At 39.0% G+C, this 18,489-nt stretch overlaps 1 protein-coding gene across 2 annotated transcripts; it reads left to right on the plus strand.

The window, feature by feature from the left end:
- The first annotated feature begins 275 nt into the window (after nt 1–275).
- On the plus strand, nt 276–17,680 carry zdhhc7 (zDHHC palmitoyltransferase 7). 2 transcript variants are annotated; one of them, XR_014891249.1, is made up of 9 exons: nt 276–428; nt 1,455–1,541; nt 8,626–8,976; nt 10,213–10,337; nt 10,560–10,656; nt 13,167–13,248; nt 13,826–13,956; nt 14,379–14,684; nt 14,836–17,680. XR_014891249.1 is itself a non-coding variant. In XM_085266987.1 (8 exons), exons 3-8 carry the CDS (start codon nt 8,632–8,634, stop codon nt 14,559–14,561), a joined length of 963 nt encoding a protein of 320 aa, XP_085123113.1. In that variant the 5' UTR covers nt 276–428; nt 1,455–1,541; nt 8,626–8,631; the 3' UTR covers nt 14,562–17,680. The 2 variants fall into 2 exon arrangements, 1 of the variants encoding a protein (XP_085123113.1); XM_085266987.1 differs by having other exon boundaries at nt 14,379–17,680.
- Nucleotides 17,681–18,489: the final 809 nt, after the last annotated feature.

The following is an 18,489-nucleotide window of genomic DNA, read 5'->3' on the forward strand; positions in this document are numbered from 1 at the left end:
ACACTATCTAAAACACACACACACACACACACACACACACACACACACACACACACACATCACCTGCTCTTTAACTATAGTTTAGCTTTTTCACTTGAACTTTACCTAAGGTTATTCACTGTAATTGGCCAATATCACCCACTAGTGGAGAAATCATGGTATCGCAGTTTTTACGCGCAATTCTATCATTAACCACACGGTGGCAATGTTTAACCAAATATGATTCGACGAAAAATTACGAAAGGTACCGGACAAACCCGAAGCGAACCCCGGAAGCTCTGTTGTTACTGGTGGCTTTCAGCCCGTTGTTCAAACGATGTGTCGCTTGCTGCAGATCCAGCTGCTTTGAGGGTTAAGAGTTCAGCTGAAACGCTACGCCAGAATGTATTGAGACAGAGTTCCCAGGAAAATACATGACGAATATTAAGGTTTGTAATTTAGCTGTCACTCCAAAGGTTTTGTTTTCTCACTCGTCATTCGTATAGAGTGTTAGCATGCTAGCGGCGTTAGCTTATTTTAGTGGCTTGTTAGCAAGCGAGATTTACCAGCCATCCCGGTTGCATGTGAACTGTCAGGCTAGCGGTGCGTGCTGGCGTACGTGCGCGTGTGTCTGTCTGTGTGCGTGTGTCGGTCTGTGTGCGTGTGTCGGTCTGTGTGCGTGTGTCGAAGTGTTGAGTTTCTATCACGACCTCTGCAGGTATTGTAGATCTGAAGATCGACCCCAGTTGATGCTTTTAGCTGGCAGACAGATAGTCCGTGATACCTATACTAGTACGACGAGTTCCACTGATGGCGGAAGATCAATGAGAAAGTGGTTTGTGGTCTGATTAGTCATACCTCTAAACAATCTTTTTGAGTGACGAGACGCCTAAAGACCCCTGATGATGATGATGATAATAATGATAATAATAATAATAATAATATGTATCTGGTCAAACTAGTTTAAAACCAGTAAAAAGTCATTTACATTTCAGTTTAGTTTCTTAAAGAGTAGTTCAAAGTGGTTTGTAAAGGTTTACATGGTTAGTTTTTTGTATCAACGTTGAGGAACTGGTCGTGTTTTTCCCCCCCGTGTCTATTAATTTGTGTATTTGATTAGTGTTACTATAGTTTGACCACATTGAGCTGATCCAAATAGAGAAGGACTGATTGACCAACTCGGGGAAAAAAAATGTTACTGTTTATATTTGCAGTGTCACCTCATCACCATGACTTGCCTTAATTATGGGTGTGCCACCTGGAAGTAAAAAAACAGTTGTAAATATATATGGCACATACTCTCATTCTGCTATAAGGAAATTAAGCGATGTATAAACTGATCGACAGAAATGGTTTCTTCAATCTGTAATTATGGCCGGTCACAATAAATAAATAAATAAATAAAAATAATAACTTCAGTTCATTACACTCTGTGGAAACTGAACAAATATTTGTGTGCCTTTTGTCTTTTTCAGCCAGCAGTCCACATGTGTATTTCATCCTGAATGCTGGCCCAGGAGGTGCACACCACAGCATGCTGTTGTGAAGCTGGAACATATTAGGTATGTAACAAGAGCAAACAGAGGAAGGACCTTGTGCCACCAGTTTGTCGCTTATGCAAAACCTGGAGAAGTTGCATTCCACTTCTTGGGTTTGGCTGATGAAAAGCGACATTCAGATCAGCAGAGAATATTTGCTTGATTCACTTGCAAACTGGTTTAATTTATGGTATTTTCAATCGTTAATAGCGAATCTGACCTGCAATATTGATGGTGTATGTAAAATGTGACAGTGAGTTGTAATATAACTAAGTAAATCTTCTTTTTTATATATATATATATATATATATATATATATATATATATATGTGTGTATATGTAATTTCCTTTCTTGCTTAGCGTGTTGGGGATATAACAAACCTCAGATTTTATTAGAGGGGATGAGTAACAAAAAAGAAATGGAAAGAGCAGGGGGAAATCTTTGGATCATGAACAAAAATTAAACTCAATAATTCAATCAGATAATGTCTGATTTTAACAGGATTAACTTTTTTAAATGGGCATTAACTGCTGCACGTGGATATCATGGTAGAGGAAGATGGAACCACGAGATGATATTGTCGACGTTTGCATCGTGATCTTGGTTTCTGTTTTGGTGGAACTGCTACATCCCTGTTGGCATGCGATGACTCAAGACTAGTGTGAGTCCCATAAAGTGATCTGAGCAGAATAGCGTTTGGGTGCTGTTTCTGGTTACAAAGATAGGAAAAGGAGGAGAGAGGACAGTTGGTGGCTGTTGTGTTGTGCCCTCTGACTGGGAAGGGCAGACAGCTGGACAAGCAGCAGCTGCTGCGGCTTAAATGGACCTCCTCTTTATTGACAATGGAAAAATCAATACTCCTTAAACTAGCAAGAGCATTTTTTGTCCTCTTTAGGATGGTGATTTTCCTTTTTGTTTGTTTTTATTTAGTTTAACAGTCTACTGGCAATGCTGTCTGTCTTCACCTGGCCTGTGGTCCTAATGGCATCAGCTTTGTGGATATTAAACTTCAGCATGACTTCTTAACATACAAATGCAATGTTGCCAGTGGTATTGGGAATATGCAATGAGTGAGCGAGTTATTCTTTTAGCAAGTGTAGCTGACTGCTGGTGATTGAGCAGCTTTTCCTCAGTATATTCATCAACTGGCACAAACTGTTTCTCCTGTCATTGTAATTAATTGAAGTGAAGCATGTATATGAGCTAGACAGTCGGTCACTATCAGTTTCTGGGCTGACTTTTTCAGTTCCTGTTATACCCATTATAACTGGGTGGGAAACATTAGCTCAGCTTTGCTATATGAAATATTGCAGTCTATCTATACGAAGGAAGTGCAAAATTCAGCGACACACACAGTCATCTCATAACTGAAGCTTTATTTGTGGTTTATTGTTTTTGTTCCGTGCATCACACTCGGGTCGCTTGATAACAAACTTCCTTTGTTTTAAGATAGTTTTTATATATAAACAAGGTTTAACAACGTGGAGAATTTTATTAACGTAAGACATCCTGTATTTTGTTATTTTGCACAATATAGAAAAAAATGCACTGCTGTAGTTTATTTGGAGGGTTACAATATGCACAAAGTAGTTTCATTAGATTAGACCAGAGATGCTAAACTCATGTTACATCACGGGCCACGTACAGCTCTCTTTGATCTTATAGTGGGCCGCACCAGTGAAACTCTCCTTTTTGTCAGTGTAAAGAATAGGGCTGCCACGATTAGTCGACTAGTCACGATTACGTCGATTATCAAAATCGTCGACAACAAATTTAATAGTCGACGCGTCGTTTAAAGCCTTGTAAGATCCTGAAAGACGCAGGAATAAGTAGTAGGATTTAAGAGTGTAATAACGGACTGAAACAGAAAATGACAGCACTGCATGTACGAGAATGCCAGCTGCCGTTAAACCTCCAAGAAGAAGAAGCAGTTTCCGATATCGTAGCCGTGTCCAAATTCAGGAACCGCATCCTCTTGTGCCTGCATTTTAAGGCTGATTACGTTACAGCGACACGACAAAGGCTTTTCAAATTCGAAGACTTCTGCAAATGCAGCCGACAAATGTGTTCTACTTTTCCCCAGATTTGAAGGATGGGTCGGGCATATGGCCCAACCTATCCCAGAATTCATAGCACGGCTCAGCATATTCCTGTTTCCAACAATGGCGGCAGCTAGAGCAGGGCGATATGGCCAAAAATATTTATCACGATATATATTTGAAAATTTGCAATAACGATATAACCGACGATATAATTGATGCGAGACAAAATACAACTCCACAACATTACTAGTGCAAAAAGACAACCTTCCATTTATTTTCACTTAAGAAGCTGGTTTTTATGTACATTAAAGCTTTATAAAAATGTAACAGTGCAAATGCAAATTCCTTGCTGAAAGTTTAACCAAAAGGCATTTCCAGTAGAAATGGGCTGACATATCCTGAGCATAACCATGTATAATATCCACTGAAGTTAAAAAGAGGTGCTTTGCAACATTAAACTGCAGTGTGCAGTACGTATTTTTCGGACCATAAGGTGCACGGGATTATAAGGCACATTAAGCGAAACAAAGCAGTCAGATAAATCAAACTTTATTAAACTCATTCTTCTTGCTTCCTCCACTTCTGTACCATTGTTTCATTAATGTTGAATTCTCTGGCAGCTGCTCTATTCCCATGTTGTTGCAGTATATTAATGACTAACCTCGTATTGTGGATGGATTATCTCAGTTGTTCTCCTGACTGAAGTTTGGTCCGTTTACAGCATCCTGCCATGCGATTGCATTTGTCTCTAACCATGAAGAACCTTCACGTTAACTTTTATAAGTGGAAAAGTGTTAGTGTTCGTCCTCCAGTTTCACTGTTTATGTTATGCTAACATAGCTGTGTCGCTAGCGATCACGTAGCACATCATTATATACCAGCTAGCCCAACTTCAGTAACCCTACAAACGTCACTGCTGTTTAGTTTCCTGTCTTCATTTATGTTGGAAGTGATAGCAGAGCTGTACGTTTGATTTTTTTCAGAAATCTCTCAGTCAGAACATGCAATATCATGCTTAGGTAACTAGCGAAACTAGCGAGCTAACTTCCGCTAGCTTCCTGCTAACTTCTAACTCCGTTAAATGTAATAACTTTTGTTTTCATGGATGCCTGGAAGTTAAACTTTATAGTTACACCTGGTAAAGCAGCAATGCTGATCGTTTTATTAAAGATGAAAGAATTTAGACAGTTTTTAACTCTAAGTGATGCTGCAGTGTTGTTTGACCTGAAGCATACGGAGTTTAGGACCCAGATTACTCCCAGATTTAAGAGCATCTTAGTCCGACAAATACGACAATAACAGCGGCCGCTTGCATGTTCTGCAAAAAATGTGCTTTGTTGTGTACCTGACGGACAAACACCAAACCAGTTCCACATCACTGAAGTTGCACCATTTTTACAAACCAATTCTGGTTCATCTGTTTCACTCAACAATCGGCCATGTGCGTATGAAAACAAAGGCACTGCGCATGCGCGTTTTACTCCCATTCTATCGCGATATTTCATTTTCCTATCGTTGCCTAACATTATACCGGTATTACCGTGAACGGTATAATATGGCCCAGCCCTAGCGGCAGCTACTTAGTTTTAATATTACTCTTATTATTCTTTCTGGGTCACAAAATAAACTTTGAACATATTTTCAGGCGAGAATGGAGCTGTGTGAACTTCAATCATCTGTTCGGCTTATCAAGACACCACATATTTGTAAAAGCGCTCCGACATTTTCGGAGACATCTGTCACCCACCAGCTGGATAGCTAGCCGGGGGCAAGGCTCACTGGAGCCCGTGAGAACACCGGACTCCCGGCAAATCGTTTTCAAACCCCCCGCGGTCTTTCGCTACTCAGGTTAAACACGATATATAAGTCACATGTCCAATGGATGCATGATCTGATTAGTCGACTAATCGCAAAAATAATCAGTGACTAGTCGACTAGCAAAATAATCGTTTGTGGCAGCCCTAGTAAAGAACTTTAACTACACATTTAGTCCCTGATATATTTTAATGTGAAAAAGAAGATCTCAATATAAACCATACATACCAGTTTTTCCTCACAATGAAAAAATGCTGCTGTAGTAAATTAAATAAATCTATTTGGGATGATTAAATTGTAAGAAATAAGTGTGTAAAATGCCAAAAAAGTTCTGGTATCATATTGCCCAACCTACATTTTAATTATAACACGAGAGGATTTTGTTATTTGACAGAATGTCCTTTTTTATATAATCAGTTAATGAATTTTTTTTAAAATTCTGGAGCTACTGGAAAAAGAAACATACTTTTCTATAGTAGATGGCAAAAAACAAACTTTCTGTAATTTAATTTATTTATTTACTTTGATGTAGTATTAATGGTTATTAATGAGGTATTCAGGAGAAGAGCTACAAAAACTTATAAAATTACAGTTAAATGCCCCATATTTATGTCCTCCTTAATATTTTCCAAAGCTGCCAAGCTGGCCAGATTGGAGCCTTTGGCAGGCTGATTCTGGCCCTGGGCTTTATATTTGACACCCGTGGATTAGACACACAAGTTACGACACAATGTCTGTATAGGGACATGAGTGTGTTTTGAAATAATATATAAAACAGCACAGCACATTTACCTTTCTGAGTTCGTGTTCAAAGGTGTATATGTTCTTCTGTTGTGCCTGACACTTCTGATTAAAAAAAGGAAAAAGCTATTGTTCTTGAATGAAAGGAACATCAATTAACAAGAGTGGTTAAAAGTGGCAATTTTACCACTTCTGTGCTTGCACACTGAAAATTAGGATTTCTTTTCACAATTTGAACTTCAAAAACATCACTCCATCACAAACAGTGTGTCTCTGACAGGGCATGATAATCAGACAGGTATGTCGTTAAAGGTAACCTTTAAAAAAATACAAACTTATGGTAAACATTTGTTTTGTGCACTATATCTGTAGCTAAGATATGTTAAAGCAGAGACAGTTTGACCACTCTTACTATCTGAACCAGTTGTTTGCACAAGTTACATATTGCTAGCTTGCGTGACGTAATATTTTATCCATGTAGGATGTGTTTGGAAGAATTTGTGTGTTCTAGCACTTACTCTTGTGTAACAATATAGATAACTTCCCATATTATCAAAAGGGACAATCCACACAGACTGTGAAACATGCACTACTAAAGTGTCACCTTGCAACACAGATTTTACAGAACACCTCTATTATTTTGAACCAGTTACCGTGAAATCACTTTGGGGCTTGAACTGAACTCCCAAAGAGAAAGAGGATGTCTGTTTTCTGGCAGCCAGAAAGGCAGTTTTCAACACTGCAGGGTAAAAACCTCATACTGCAACTTCAGTGAAAGTCACTGTCATGGAAAGGTGTTGAAGGTGCAAGCACAAGCAAATATCACCAGGGTATTCCAAAGACAGTCTGATTAGAAATTCTGCACAAGACTGACTGCTTAGCTTTGCACCACCCTATCTCCTGTCTCATTTTATTTAAATGCTTACCTAAAGGAAGCAGCTAAAGCACCTCTACTATTCACCTTAAGTCAATTCTGTAGCGTGGTAATGAGGAAATAGTGTAAGATTGGTGAGGGTGGCAAGACCTTGTGCAAGGTTGTTCTTCTGGCTGAGTCTTATCACTTTAAGGGCCTTGAATATTTGTGTTTGGTTAGCAGGGGCGCATGTATTCTGTTGTGAAAACTGGACATTGTTTAAATTTTTTTATTCCTCTTGTTCCTTTAAAATGGGATCCGTTCTTTTATTTTAAGAGTTAACTCTTTTCATTTGTATTTCTCTGCTCCTCTGTATATAGGCACGTGAAGCAGACACTCATGTGCACTAAGGATGCATCAATCCCACAGTTTCCCGTCTCCATTTGGCTTTGGGCGTATGCCAATACTGAGTATACTGATCAGATAATAATGTTAAATTAATAATTGTATTCCTTGGAGTCATTCTTTCAGCAATTTATTTGCACTAGTCTCATAACAGCTCGGTGTAAGAGTCATTAGGCTACTGCATATTGGTATAATTTTCCAGATGTGCAAGTTTCTCCTTTCCCTGTTGTTCTTCTGTCTCAATGCAAGCGCACCTCCTCACTCGTGTGTTATGTGTGGAGTTGAGGTGATGAGTGAAAGGTACAAATAGTTGACGACATCATATAACCTTGCCACAAGTGAGACAAAGTTTGCCCCAGTTCCCCCCAGATTTGCTGTCATAGGGTGCTAGACCCTGGATGGATGGAATTGTTTTTCTTCTTCTTCTTCTCCTCCTTCCCGTTTGAGTGTTTGGTGGTTCAAGTGTTCCAGCAATGGTAGAAACACTAGATTTGACCTTAAAGTAAGGCTGTGTGATATTTGTTTTCTCTCTTTTTTTAAATACTACAGAATCTAAAAAGCTTTGTTATATTATTTTGTTTTGTCTTTTTTTTTTTAACACAAAGCCTATAAGCCAAAGGGAAAATAGGCCCACAAATTATTATTAGCCTTTATTTCTCCTGAACATGTAGCTCAGCTGCGGGATCAGTTTCCTAAAGGTACCAGAATAGCCATTGATTTATCCTGAAGCTGTGGAGATAGTTTCCCCAGCTGGTCCTGAATGTTCGCTTGCGACCTTGAGGAGTACGCCAATGAATCATGCTGAAAGGCTCAACAGGCCCTGAGCTTTGAGGGGGTTGAGTCCAGGGTTGAGCAACATTGATCATATACATACTTTGCCCCATTTGTGTCAGCTGGCATCAGACGTTTGTCCAAAACTTTGAATGTATAAAGTTGCCATAAACTATTAAGAAATGATTTGATTATGTGATTTCAAATTATTTTGGAAAGCACTCTGATCACTAGTTATAATCACTGCTGTCCTAAGGTTTAGTTGTCATTTTACAGATAATCATGACCTAAGAATAAGTACCTTACATTCTTGTTTGATGCTATTTGTAGAACTCTTAATTAACACACATTCCTCATTCTTTTCCCCAAACATTTTACTATTTGTCTCTTTGATGTACTGATTCTAGTTTAAACCGTATTTATTGATTGACTGCTATTACTTTTACTGCTACTAAGTTTGAATGTCTTTCCTCTCTCTAGGGCAGAATGCAGTCTTCAAACCACAGATTACGAGATATGGAGCAGCACCATCCGCTGCTGTCAGCAGGTGCAGATGTCGAGACAGGTAGCCTTGCAGCCGGAGTGATGGTTGGAGGTCCACATGTGGGTCACACAGCAGGAAACCGCACTCTGTGGTTTATTCAGGACAGCTGTGGTATGGTGTGTGCAACCATGACCTGGTTCCTGGTTCTGTACGCTGAATTTGTTGTGAACTTCGTCATGCTTTTGCCTGCCAAGAACTTCTGGTACTCGCTGTTGAATGGTGCTACCTTCAACTCACTGGCTGTGCTTGCGTTGGCCTCGCACCTGCGCACCATGCTGACTGACCCGGTAAGTATGTTTATTACAGTAAGGGTGGAGAAGGCAAAGGTCACTGAAAGTGTGAGAGTTTCAGTCTGATGGCAGTTATTTGTTTTTGCAAACAAACAACATTTACAAATATTAAATAGAACCTGGCTTATTGTTGTAATTTTGCAAGCTAAATTTTTGGTGCTTTAGCTATCAAATCATCTTAATGAAATAAAGATGTGTGGCATGATGCTCAGACTTTGTATAGTAGTCTTACTGCAGTAGATGTTTTGACAGTGAAGCTTACACCAAAAATCACTGACAGTGATACTTGGAGTCACTCACTGATGTAATCTGGGACACTAAGCTTAGGGGTAGTGTGTGAGTGGATGCTGTGCACGAAAGCAGCACAGTGCAGCCTTCTGAACTGAATTTCTGTCAGCTTGTTACTCTAATCTGTTAAGAGCATTTGAGGTTTTCAAAAAAAATGTTCAACTTTTAATTTGGTTTGCTACTGACTTTGCTTCTAATACTTGGCGAATAGTTTAAATACAGTGAAGTCATGTGTCGGGGGGATTGCACGTCTAATACTGTTAGTGCTGCTGTTGAAATGTCAACTGATTCTAACTCAAAGAAACTAAAATGTCTGGTGACAGCCCCACTGGTGCCTCCAGCCCAGTGGCCCTTCCTGAACAAATGCTTAATTGAAATCCACCAAGTAAAACACAGAAGTGTACGCTGTAGTGGAGAAACTGGAGTTTCAGCTATACTTTCAAGGTCTTAAGGTCATCTGTGTATTTGAGTTTAAGTGTGCGTTACACACTGGGTGTTTCAGTCGACATGCCAAAATGGTTTTGGGCAAGATACTGAACCCCGAGTTGGACCCAGTGCATTCATCAGAGTGTGAATATGTGTGTGAATGTTTGCGTGAGAGGGTGAGTCAGACATAGTGTATAGAAAAAGCTGTGAGTCCTCAAGTAGAATAGAAAAGTTGTGAATAAGAACCAATGCATCTGTTTGTGTCTCAGTTGGACTATTGCCATTTTGGGTTATTAAGATTAATTACTTGTATTACTTTGTACAAGTAGACATTTTGTTCCTTTTATTTATTTATTTTTTAAATTAAAGTATTTTTTCCCCTCTCACAGCCTAGAGACATTAGGAACAGTGGGTGAATTGCTGTATATGCTTGAATTCTCAATGACCCCAGCATAATGCATTTATGTGGATCTTTTTAATAAATAGCATGTTTCTTTTTCTGTCTGCCCTTTTCCTTAGGGCGCAGTTCCCAAGGGTAACGCAACAAAGGAATATATGGAGAGCTTGCAGTTGAAGCCTGGCGAGGTCATCTACAAGTGCCCAAAGTGCTGTAGCATCAAGCCTGAGAGGGCACACCACTGCAGGTCAGTCTAACACCATGCATACGCAGCAGGCAGAGCATGAGTAGCATGTAATGAGAACAGAAGCACATTCAGACTCTGTGACTTAGTAATACACAGGCTTGTTGTAGCAGGAAAAATGTTCCTTAAAAACATATTTTATGAAAGGACAAACAGAGTAGCTGATTACATTTGCATTAGCAGTCAGTTTGTCATGAATTAAACTCTCCTTTCTCCTGCCTGCAGTATTTGTAAACGATGCATCAGGAAGATGGATCATCACTGTCCCTGGGTCAATAACTGTGTGGGAGAAAAGAACCAGAGATTCTTTGTTCTTTTCACTGTAAGTACACAGTTGCAGTCGTGAGTTAATCTGTTTGTTAAAGTTACAAAGCAAGTAGAAATGCTCGTTTTACATATGAGAATACTGTTTTTAATCCTCTTAGAAAATTGCTTGTTTTCCACTCATTTTAAATTTAAATAAATACATAAATTATATTTTATTTGGTACTACATGGGAGATATTGCAAAAGTCTTCCCACTTGCTTCATTTCCATGATCAAATAAGCAGCTCAGCTCAGTAGAGATGCACCGCACAGCAGGAACATGCCGACATTAAATGTGCTTTCATGGCCATCTGTGACTCTCTTGACAGCATCAGCACTTCTTTCTGGTTTCGTGTGCTGACTGGAACTTTTTTGAGGGCAGAAACATAAAGCTGTCATATATGGTTGAGTGGCACAAGGTCATAGTTAACTTTCCTTTCAGATTGCCATAAAGGAGAAGTTATCTGTGGAAACACAGGTTCATCATTTAACCCTTTAAAGAAGAGCATATCGTATTTGATACATGTGTTTTTGTGAGTTTTTGAGACCTCTACATCATCAGCGTGACTTTTTTTTTTAACCCTCAAAAAAGAATATAAATTGCATGACACATTTTTAATGACTAAATTGCAAAAAATATGGTTTATGTAGTAAATGTGATATAAATGAAAACTCATAAATATATATATGCAGATTAAAATTTCAAATATTTGTATTAGTGCTGTCAAAATTAACGCGTTAACACACATTAATCCGCCATCACGGTCAACGCGGTTAAAATTTTTAATGCAATTAACACATGTGGTAGAACCTGTGTTAAAAGATTGAAGAAAACTATTCAAATTCTCTTTGAATTTAAGTATAGATTATTTGTTTCTTCTGCATTTACTTCATTATATTGGATAAATGTCTGTTACAAGCTTAAATATAAAGTTGAAAAAATCAAGTAATCAGGATCAAGTATAATTACAGACAATTTTGAGATTAGTTATTTTTTTAATCTATTAACACCACTAATTTGTATATATTTTGTCTAAATTGTTAATGGCCTGCATTTGTATAGCGCTTTACTTAGTCCCTAAGGACCCCAAAGCGCTTTACACTACATTCAGTCATTCACCCATTCACACACACTGGTGATGGCAAGCTACATTGTAGCCACAGCTGCCCTGGGGCGCACTGACAGAGGCGAGGCTGCCGGACACTGGCGCCACTGGGCCCTCTGACCACCACCAGTAGGCAAACATGGGGTTAGTATCTTGCCCAAGGATATTTGGCATGCAGCTAGGAGGTAGCCTGGGATCGAACCACCGACCTTCTGATTAGTGGCAAGGTTCCACAAACACTCCATTATCAAAAAGTTAAAGATTTCTGGCAGTTCTTTCATGGTTCAGGTTTTAAAGGGTTAAAATAGAAAGTTGTTTTTGTTTTTAAGTCTAAATACTTAAACTTGTGAATAGAGCAGGGCGATATGACCAAAAATATTTATCACGATATACATTTGAAAATTTGCGATAATGATATAACTGACGATATAATTGACACTAGACAAAATACTTTACAACTGCACAACTTTATTAATGTAAAAAAAAAAAACATCAATGTGTTTTCACTTAAACAAGCAGCTGTTTTTTATGTGCATTAAAGTTATATAAAAATTTAACAGTGCAAATGCAAATTCCTTGCTGACAGTTTAACCAAAAGGCATTTCCAGTGGAAACTGGCCGACATATCCTCAGCATGACCATGTATAATATCCACAAAACTTAAAAAGAGGTTATACACACACAATACGGTAATATTATGTTGAAGCACAGTACGTATCACTCTGCGAGGCTCCTGCCTACGATAGCCGTAATGCTCCGACAATCCATCAAGCGGTAGCTTAGCAAAGTCGTATTAAAACGTTTGAAAGATTTTCGAGTGCTGTGTAGCACATAAAATTGTTTCAAGGTCAGTAAACACAACCAGAATTCATACATAAGGCACACAGGATTATAAGGGGCACAGTCGATTTTCAGAAAAATCAAAGGATTGATTTTAAGTGTTCTGTATGTGCCAAAAAACACAGTAATAACGACGGCCCACTAGCATGCGCTACCAAAAATAGTGCTTTGTTGTGTATCTGACGGACGAAAGCCAAGCCAGTTCCACACCACTGAAGTCGCAGCATTTTTACAAACCAGTTCTGGTTCATCCGTTTCATTCATCGATCCGTTTTCGCTCTTCTCATTCTCCGTCGCCGCCATGCTTTTTCCGCCATGTGCGTATGAAAACAAAGACACTGCGCATGCGCGTTTTACCCATATTCTATCGCGATATTTCATTTTCTTATCGTTGCCCAACATTATACCGGTATCACCTTGAACGGTATGATCTGGCCCAGCTCTACTTGTGAATGTGAAATTTATAGTTTAAGGCTACATTACTCCAGTGAATGTCAGTAAACTTTTGGGTTGTGAGTGGTTTTGCTTACCTTCTTTGTTTTGTATATGTGACTTTTTTTGTTCTCTTCATCTCTCCATAGATGTACATAGCCTTGATTTCTGCCTATGCCCTCGGCCTCAGTGGCATGCACTTCTTCACATGTATTAAACTTCAGTGGAACGGTAAGGCTTCTCTAACGTAACTTTCAAAAACATGAACACATGATGTCAAAGACATGCAGTTTAAGGCAGAAATACAACTATTAGTACAAGTGGTTGAAACTCCTTAGAGACATGAAGAAAAGAAGCAGAGTACGGAAATGAAAGAGATTTTTATCCTGTTGTCAGAACAGCTGCTCTGCACAAGTCATTGAAGTTGTGCGGCAAAGCCATCATTGAGCTGTCATCCATCACTTCCCGCTCCCTTGTGGGTCTGTCTGTAAGAGTGAACCAGAAAATGAAGATAATATTTCATTCTTCAAATTCTAGCTTCTCGTCGTCTCTACAGGATAATACTCTGACCTCCCAAAAAAATACAGTCTGCCGTAGCAATTGTATTGTAGCAAAGGGACTATTTTAATGGTCTGCACTAGATTTTATCCAGTCACCTATGTGACTTTTAAACACCCAAAGGGAAGACATTTACCCTTTTAGAATCTGTCCTATTTTAAATGTATTGTTATTTGATTGGCATTTTATATTCTGTTTTACTCAGTTGTTCAGCGCACTCTGAAACCTCTAACTTTGTTCCTCTAACCAGAGTGCAGTGAGTTCTCTCCGGGGGTGTCTGTGCTGCTGCTTATCTTCCTGTGTCTCGAAGCCATCCTCTTCCTCACTTTCACAGCTGTAATGTTTGGTACGCAGATCCACTCCATCTGCAATGACGAGACGGTCAGTATCTACTGCGCCATGCAAGCTTTGTTCCTTTCAGCAGTGGAGGGATTAAATGTTCATGAATCGAAGAAAGAAGTCATAGACTAATTTTATCAAGTTGTTACGGTGTCATATTCCTGCCTCAGCAATGTCATCTCATTGGTAATCATGATCATTCGTTAATTTTAATCTGTAAAAGTCACAGGAAATTCACCTAAAAGTTGTGTACCGAGATAGCAGTGATATATTATTTATAAAATAATCAACTGAGACATTGTTCAGGCGTACATTAAATTTCTTTAGCTATAGTAGTAGAATTAATATGCAATGACTTTTGTTCTAGTTCTCTGCATAAATGTTTGTGTTAGCATGCTAATGTGAAAGGAAATGGACAACTTATTGAGGATCTTTCCTTTCTGGTGGGTTCAAATGTGTTGCAGGAAATTGAACGTCTTAAAAACGAGAAACCCACTTGGGAGCGTCGCATGAGATGGGATGGCATGAAAGCTGTATTTGGGGGTTCGCCATCTTTGCTGTGGTGCAATCCGTTCACAGGCCTGCGTCTGCGGCGCCTAATGCTGTTGACCCACGGTCGCCGTGGTGGGTCTGAGTTTTCTGTCTGAGAAGACTGCAGACTGATGCAACTCACCGACACCTCACCGTGTCTGGTGTGGTGGAAAAAAAGGATTTCTTCTATGCCCTCTTCGACTGGAGCTACCATGAACCTCCGGCGGCGTCTTTCCTGAGTAGGTGACAAAACATTCTGCAGTAATGGGACCCAAGTGTATCACAATCACTACTGAGAGTCTGTGTTGTCTATCACATGCTGATGTGGATCCAACACATGTGATATTGCTTTGCACAAATCAGATGAACAACTGGATTTTTTTTTTGCAGGGTGGGCAAAATGAGGAGCTATGTGGTTTGTGTTGTTTGGTAACGCATGCAGTACGTAACTCAAGTGAGTCTTTTTATTCCCCACCATCCAAGATGCTGTTTGAACTCAACTAATGCACCTTGGGACACAACTTGAGTATGTTTTGTTTGCTGTGCACATGAGATTGGAGAAAAGTCTTTGAATGTTTTTTTTTTTTTGAGGGATGGATCAACAACGTCTTTCATCATCACTGGAGCCACACAAGTGGGTCGAAATGGAAAGTGCTTGAATTATTTTTCTTTTGGCCCAGACATGAGAACCACTGACAGGGGATTCACATTCAAGGACATGCACTACTTACATGACACTTGAGGAAAAAGCTTGGTTATGGAGCACAGTGGTCATTAGAGTTTGAACTGTGCTGCATGTATAAGGCTTCATTCAGCATCTTAGTCTGGAAATGAGGCTTTAATCATCTTAACAAGCTACCATGAACACAATGCTCATTCTTATCTAGGAGATGGCTTTTTCTATCTCTTCATCTCTGTTGTTTTTTGGGGGTTTTTTTGTTTTGGGTCCTCGGGATAAAGTTGTTTAGGTTACTCGAGCTAAAAGAAATTTATTGGTGAAGCTTTATCACCATGTGCACACCTCAGCAGATGACCATGACTCACAGGAGACGACTACTGCTAGTCTTCATTTGGACAAAACATTTTGTAATAATTGTGTATGTGTATCCATTTCCATCACTCCTACATGCTGATCAACATCTCCTTATCTCTGCAATCAGTTAAACAACAGGACAACTGATGGCTGTGCTTTCATGATGAAGTGAATTAGGCCGAAGACTAAATGTTACTAAGTTTGCGTTGTTTAATACTTTCATGTTTTGTTTTGTTTTTAACCTCTGTGTGGGAAATCAGAGGGAACTTCTGTGTAGTAGGAATTTTACTATATACAAAAGTTATCGGAAAAGTCTTCACAGCATTTTAAACCCTAAAAAAACAACGTTATAAGCCCTCAAGACAGAGCCGAGTCTCAGACATGGTCACTTTACATGCTCCTTGGCCACCGTGTGTAACAATGAGTTGAAAAGGAAGGTTTGAAACGTTAGCACAACCTCCTTTGGGTCATTGTTTTCACATTCTGATCGACTGTGCAAAGCTCCATTGTGAAGTCAGCTTGTAGATTTAAAAAGAGTGCTTTGCTGAAAAAGACTGAGGTACCAGGCTCACTATACGAGCTTTAATACGGTCTCGGGGAGCTCAGCAGAGGCTTGTGAGGCCTTTTTTCCTATTACTGCAAAAGTTTCAGGCATGTACCATCTAGTGGCAGGACAGCAGCAGACACTTTCCCAGTGTTATTAGAACACTTTGCCATGCCTTTGAAACATCAAATCAATTGAATTTTTGAGATTGAAAGATATTGTGATTTTTGAAAATGTCAATTTTGTGGCTGCCACTCTCCTAACTTCACTCTGCCTAACTAACGAGTTTGTTGGCACCGGATGAATGTGGCTTTTCGAATCTGCAGTTTACAGTCAAGTCCAGATGCACAGGCTGGTATTATCAAAGTATTGTCAAGTCTAGACTCTTAAAGTCTAATTTATTTGCTTGCTGAACAATATTACTGCTGTTTGTTTTCATCTGTGGTCGTTAAGAAAAGGAACTGTGCCCACTGTTTACAATAAATAATATCTGATGCTCTATGGCTGTAATGTTTTGAAAAACATGCTGTCATTAGAATGGTATTTGACAGCACTGTCATCAGAAGGGTCACAGCACTGAAAGCTAATTAATATCAGGGGATTATTTTAATGCTGGCCTCATTTCTTATTTGTATTCTGCTGGATTTCATATATTTCCTATTTAAACATTGCTTTACTTTCACTATATATAGATCATAGAACATTCAACAAGTCCCTAACATGCTAAAAACTGAAAACTGTTAAAAGTTAAGCTTCATAGAAAGTAGAAAATGAAAATTTTTATAACTGAAAGAAGTTTAAAATTTGCCAGAAAATAATACTAAAATTCCCATAGTTTAGTCTTGCACGCATATATGTTGCTAATCATGCAGCAGCTGAATAAATGTGTTGCAGGAAATGTTGACGAGTCCAATAAACTATTATGTCATTAGATAAAAGGCAAATATCAAAAGAAATAACAGTTCTAATGCAGTGCTGAACTGTAAGTTGTAGTTGTTGTGGGTACAAAAACAAAAGTAATTGCAGATATTGCTGTGTCAAAGCATTTGAATTTGATTGGTATCATTTGGGCAAGATTGATATGGTCAAGTATTTGACAATAGGATGTCCTGCTCCATGACCGAACTCTTAAACTGTCTCATGTCTTTTTCATATTTGGTAACAGACTCGATGAATGCTGAAGGACTACACTGATAATCTCTGCTTTCTGCTGTATGACTTTAAAAAGCTACAATCACCACAGGAAGATGAATGTTGAACAACATGCAAAGATGCTTAAACCAATACAACACTATTCTGTCAATGCTTTTTTTTTTTCTCCTCACAGTAGTTGGCAGTTGAAGCAGAGTCCTGCAGAATATAAAGGATAGAGAGAATTTTGTGTTGTGTCGTAATGGTTCTTAACAGGATGGGTGTTTGATCACAGATTTACCGTTAATATCACCATGAACAGTTGTGAAAGTTTTGTGTCCTACACTCCTGAGAGAATGTTTCTTCAAGAACAAAAGTCCTTCAGCTTTACAAGCAAAGTATAAAGGTTACTATTAACAATATATAAATGGAATGTTTTATTCAAGTTTTTTTAATGGTGTCATAATCTTATGATGTCTTATATTGTTAATGTCATACTTTTACATAATAAACTTGATTAATTTAAAGCTATACACTCGGATTAATTGCCTGTCATACTCATGCTCACGTGCTCCTGATTTGCTTAAAGCAGTTCAGCAAGTGTGAGGTTGGGCAGAATTTGGAGTGGATTTTGATTTTCATCATACATTATGGAGTATATGTATATTAAGTCATTTGTGATGCAGATGCAGTGTGCAAATCATCTTTCAGTTGCTTCCTTTAGGGGTTGCTCCGTCTCACCCTACCCCTCGTTTCCTCCTCTGTCACACGAACCCTCTGCATGGCCTTCATTATTACCTCCTTGAACCTTCTATGTGGTCTTCCTCGTTTCTTCCCGTCTGGCAGCTCTGGATTCAGCATCCTTTGTCCAATATATTCCACAATCCCTCCACTGTGCATGTCCAGAACATCTCAGACGTGCTTCTCTAACTTTGTCTCCTTCATGCTCAGCCTGAGCCATCCCTCTGATATATTAATTTCTTTTCCTGTGCATGCCAGTTACGATCAACAAAAACCTTAAAATCTCTAACTCTGCCACCTCCTGTCTTGTTGTTAGTGCCACCATCTCCAAACCATACACCATAGCTTCTAAAACCTTCCCTTTCGCTCTTCCTCCTTTCCTTCTGTCAGAAATAAATACTGCCACTTATTTCCATCCATCTGGTACTGCCTACACTGTACAAAAAGGTTGACCCCACGCACCATCACTAACTCTAGATCTACTAAGCAAATCAGCAGCAAAAAAAATACACACTGTAATTACATAATTAAGCATTTAAAGTCTTCAAAGTTCAGTTGAGCTTCATTCAGAATCCCTCCCCAGAAACAGACATGC

Source organism: Mchenga conophoros, linkage group LG1, assembly GCF_057382185.1.
Source record: "Mchenga conophoros isolate Kocher_MC1m ecotype Shallow Benthic linkage group LG1, M_conophoros_male_GT1.1, whole genome shotgun sequence".
NCBI classification, from domain to species: Eukaryota; Metazoa; Chordata; class Actinopteri; order Cichliformes; family Cichlidae; genus Mchenga; species Mchenga conophoros.

Coding starts and splice junctions, on each gene's coding strand:
- zdhhc7 (XM_085266987.1), top strand. CDS start 8,632: ATGCAGTCTTCAAACCACAGATTACGAGATATGGAGCAGCACCATCCG. Junction 10,657..13,166: donor GATTCTTTGTTCTTTTCACT/GTAAGTACACAG, acceptor ATCTCTCCATAG/ATGTACATAGCCTTGATTTC. Junction 13,249..13,825: donor TATTAAACTTCAGTGGAACG/GTAAGGCTTCTC, acceptor TCCTCTAACCAG/AGTGCAGTGAGTTCTCTCCG.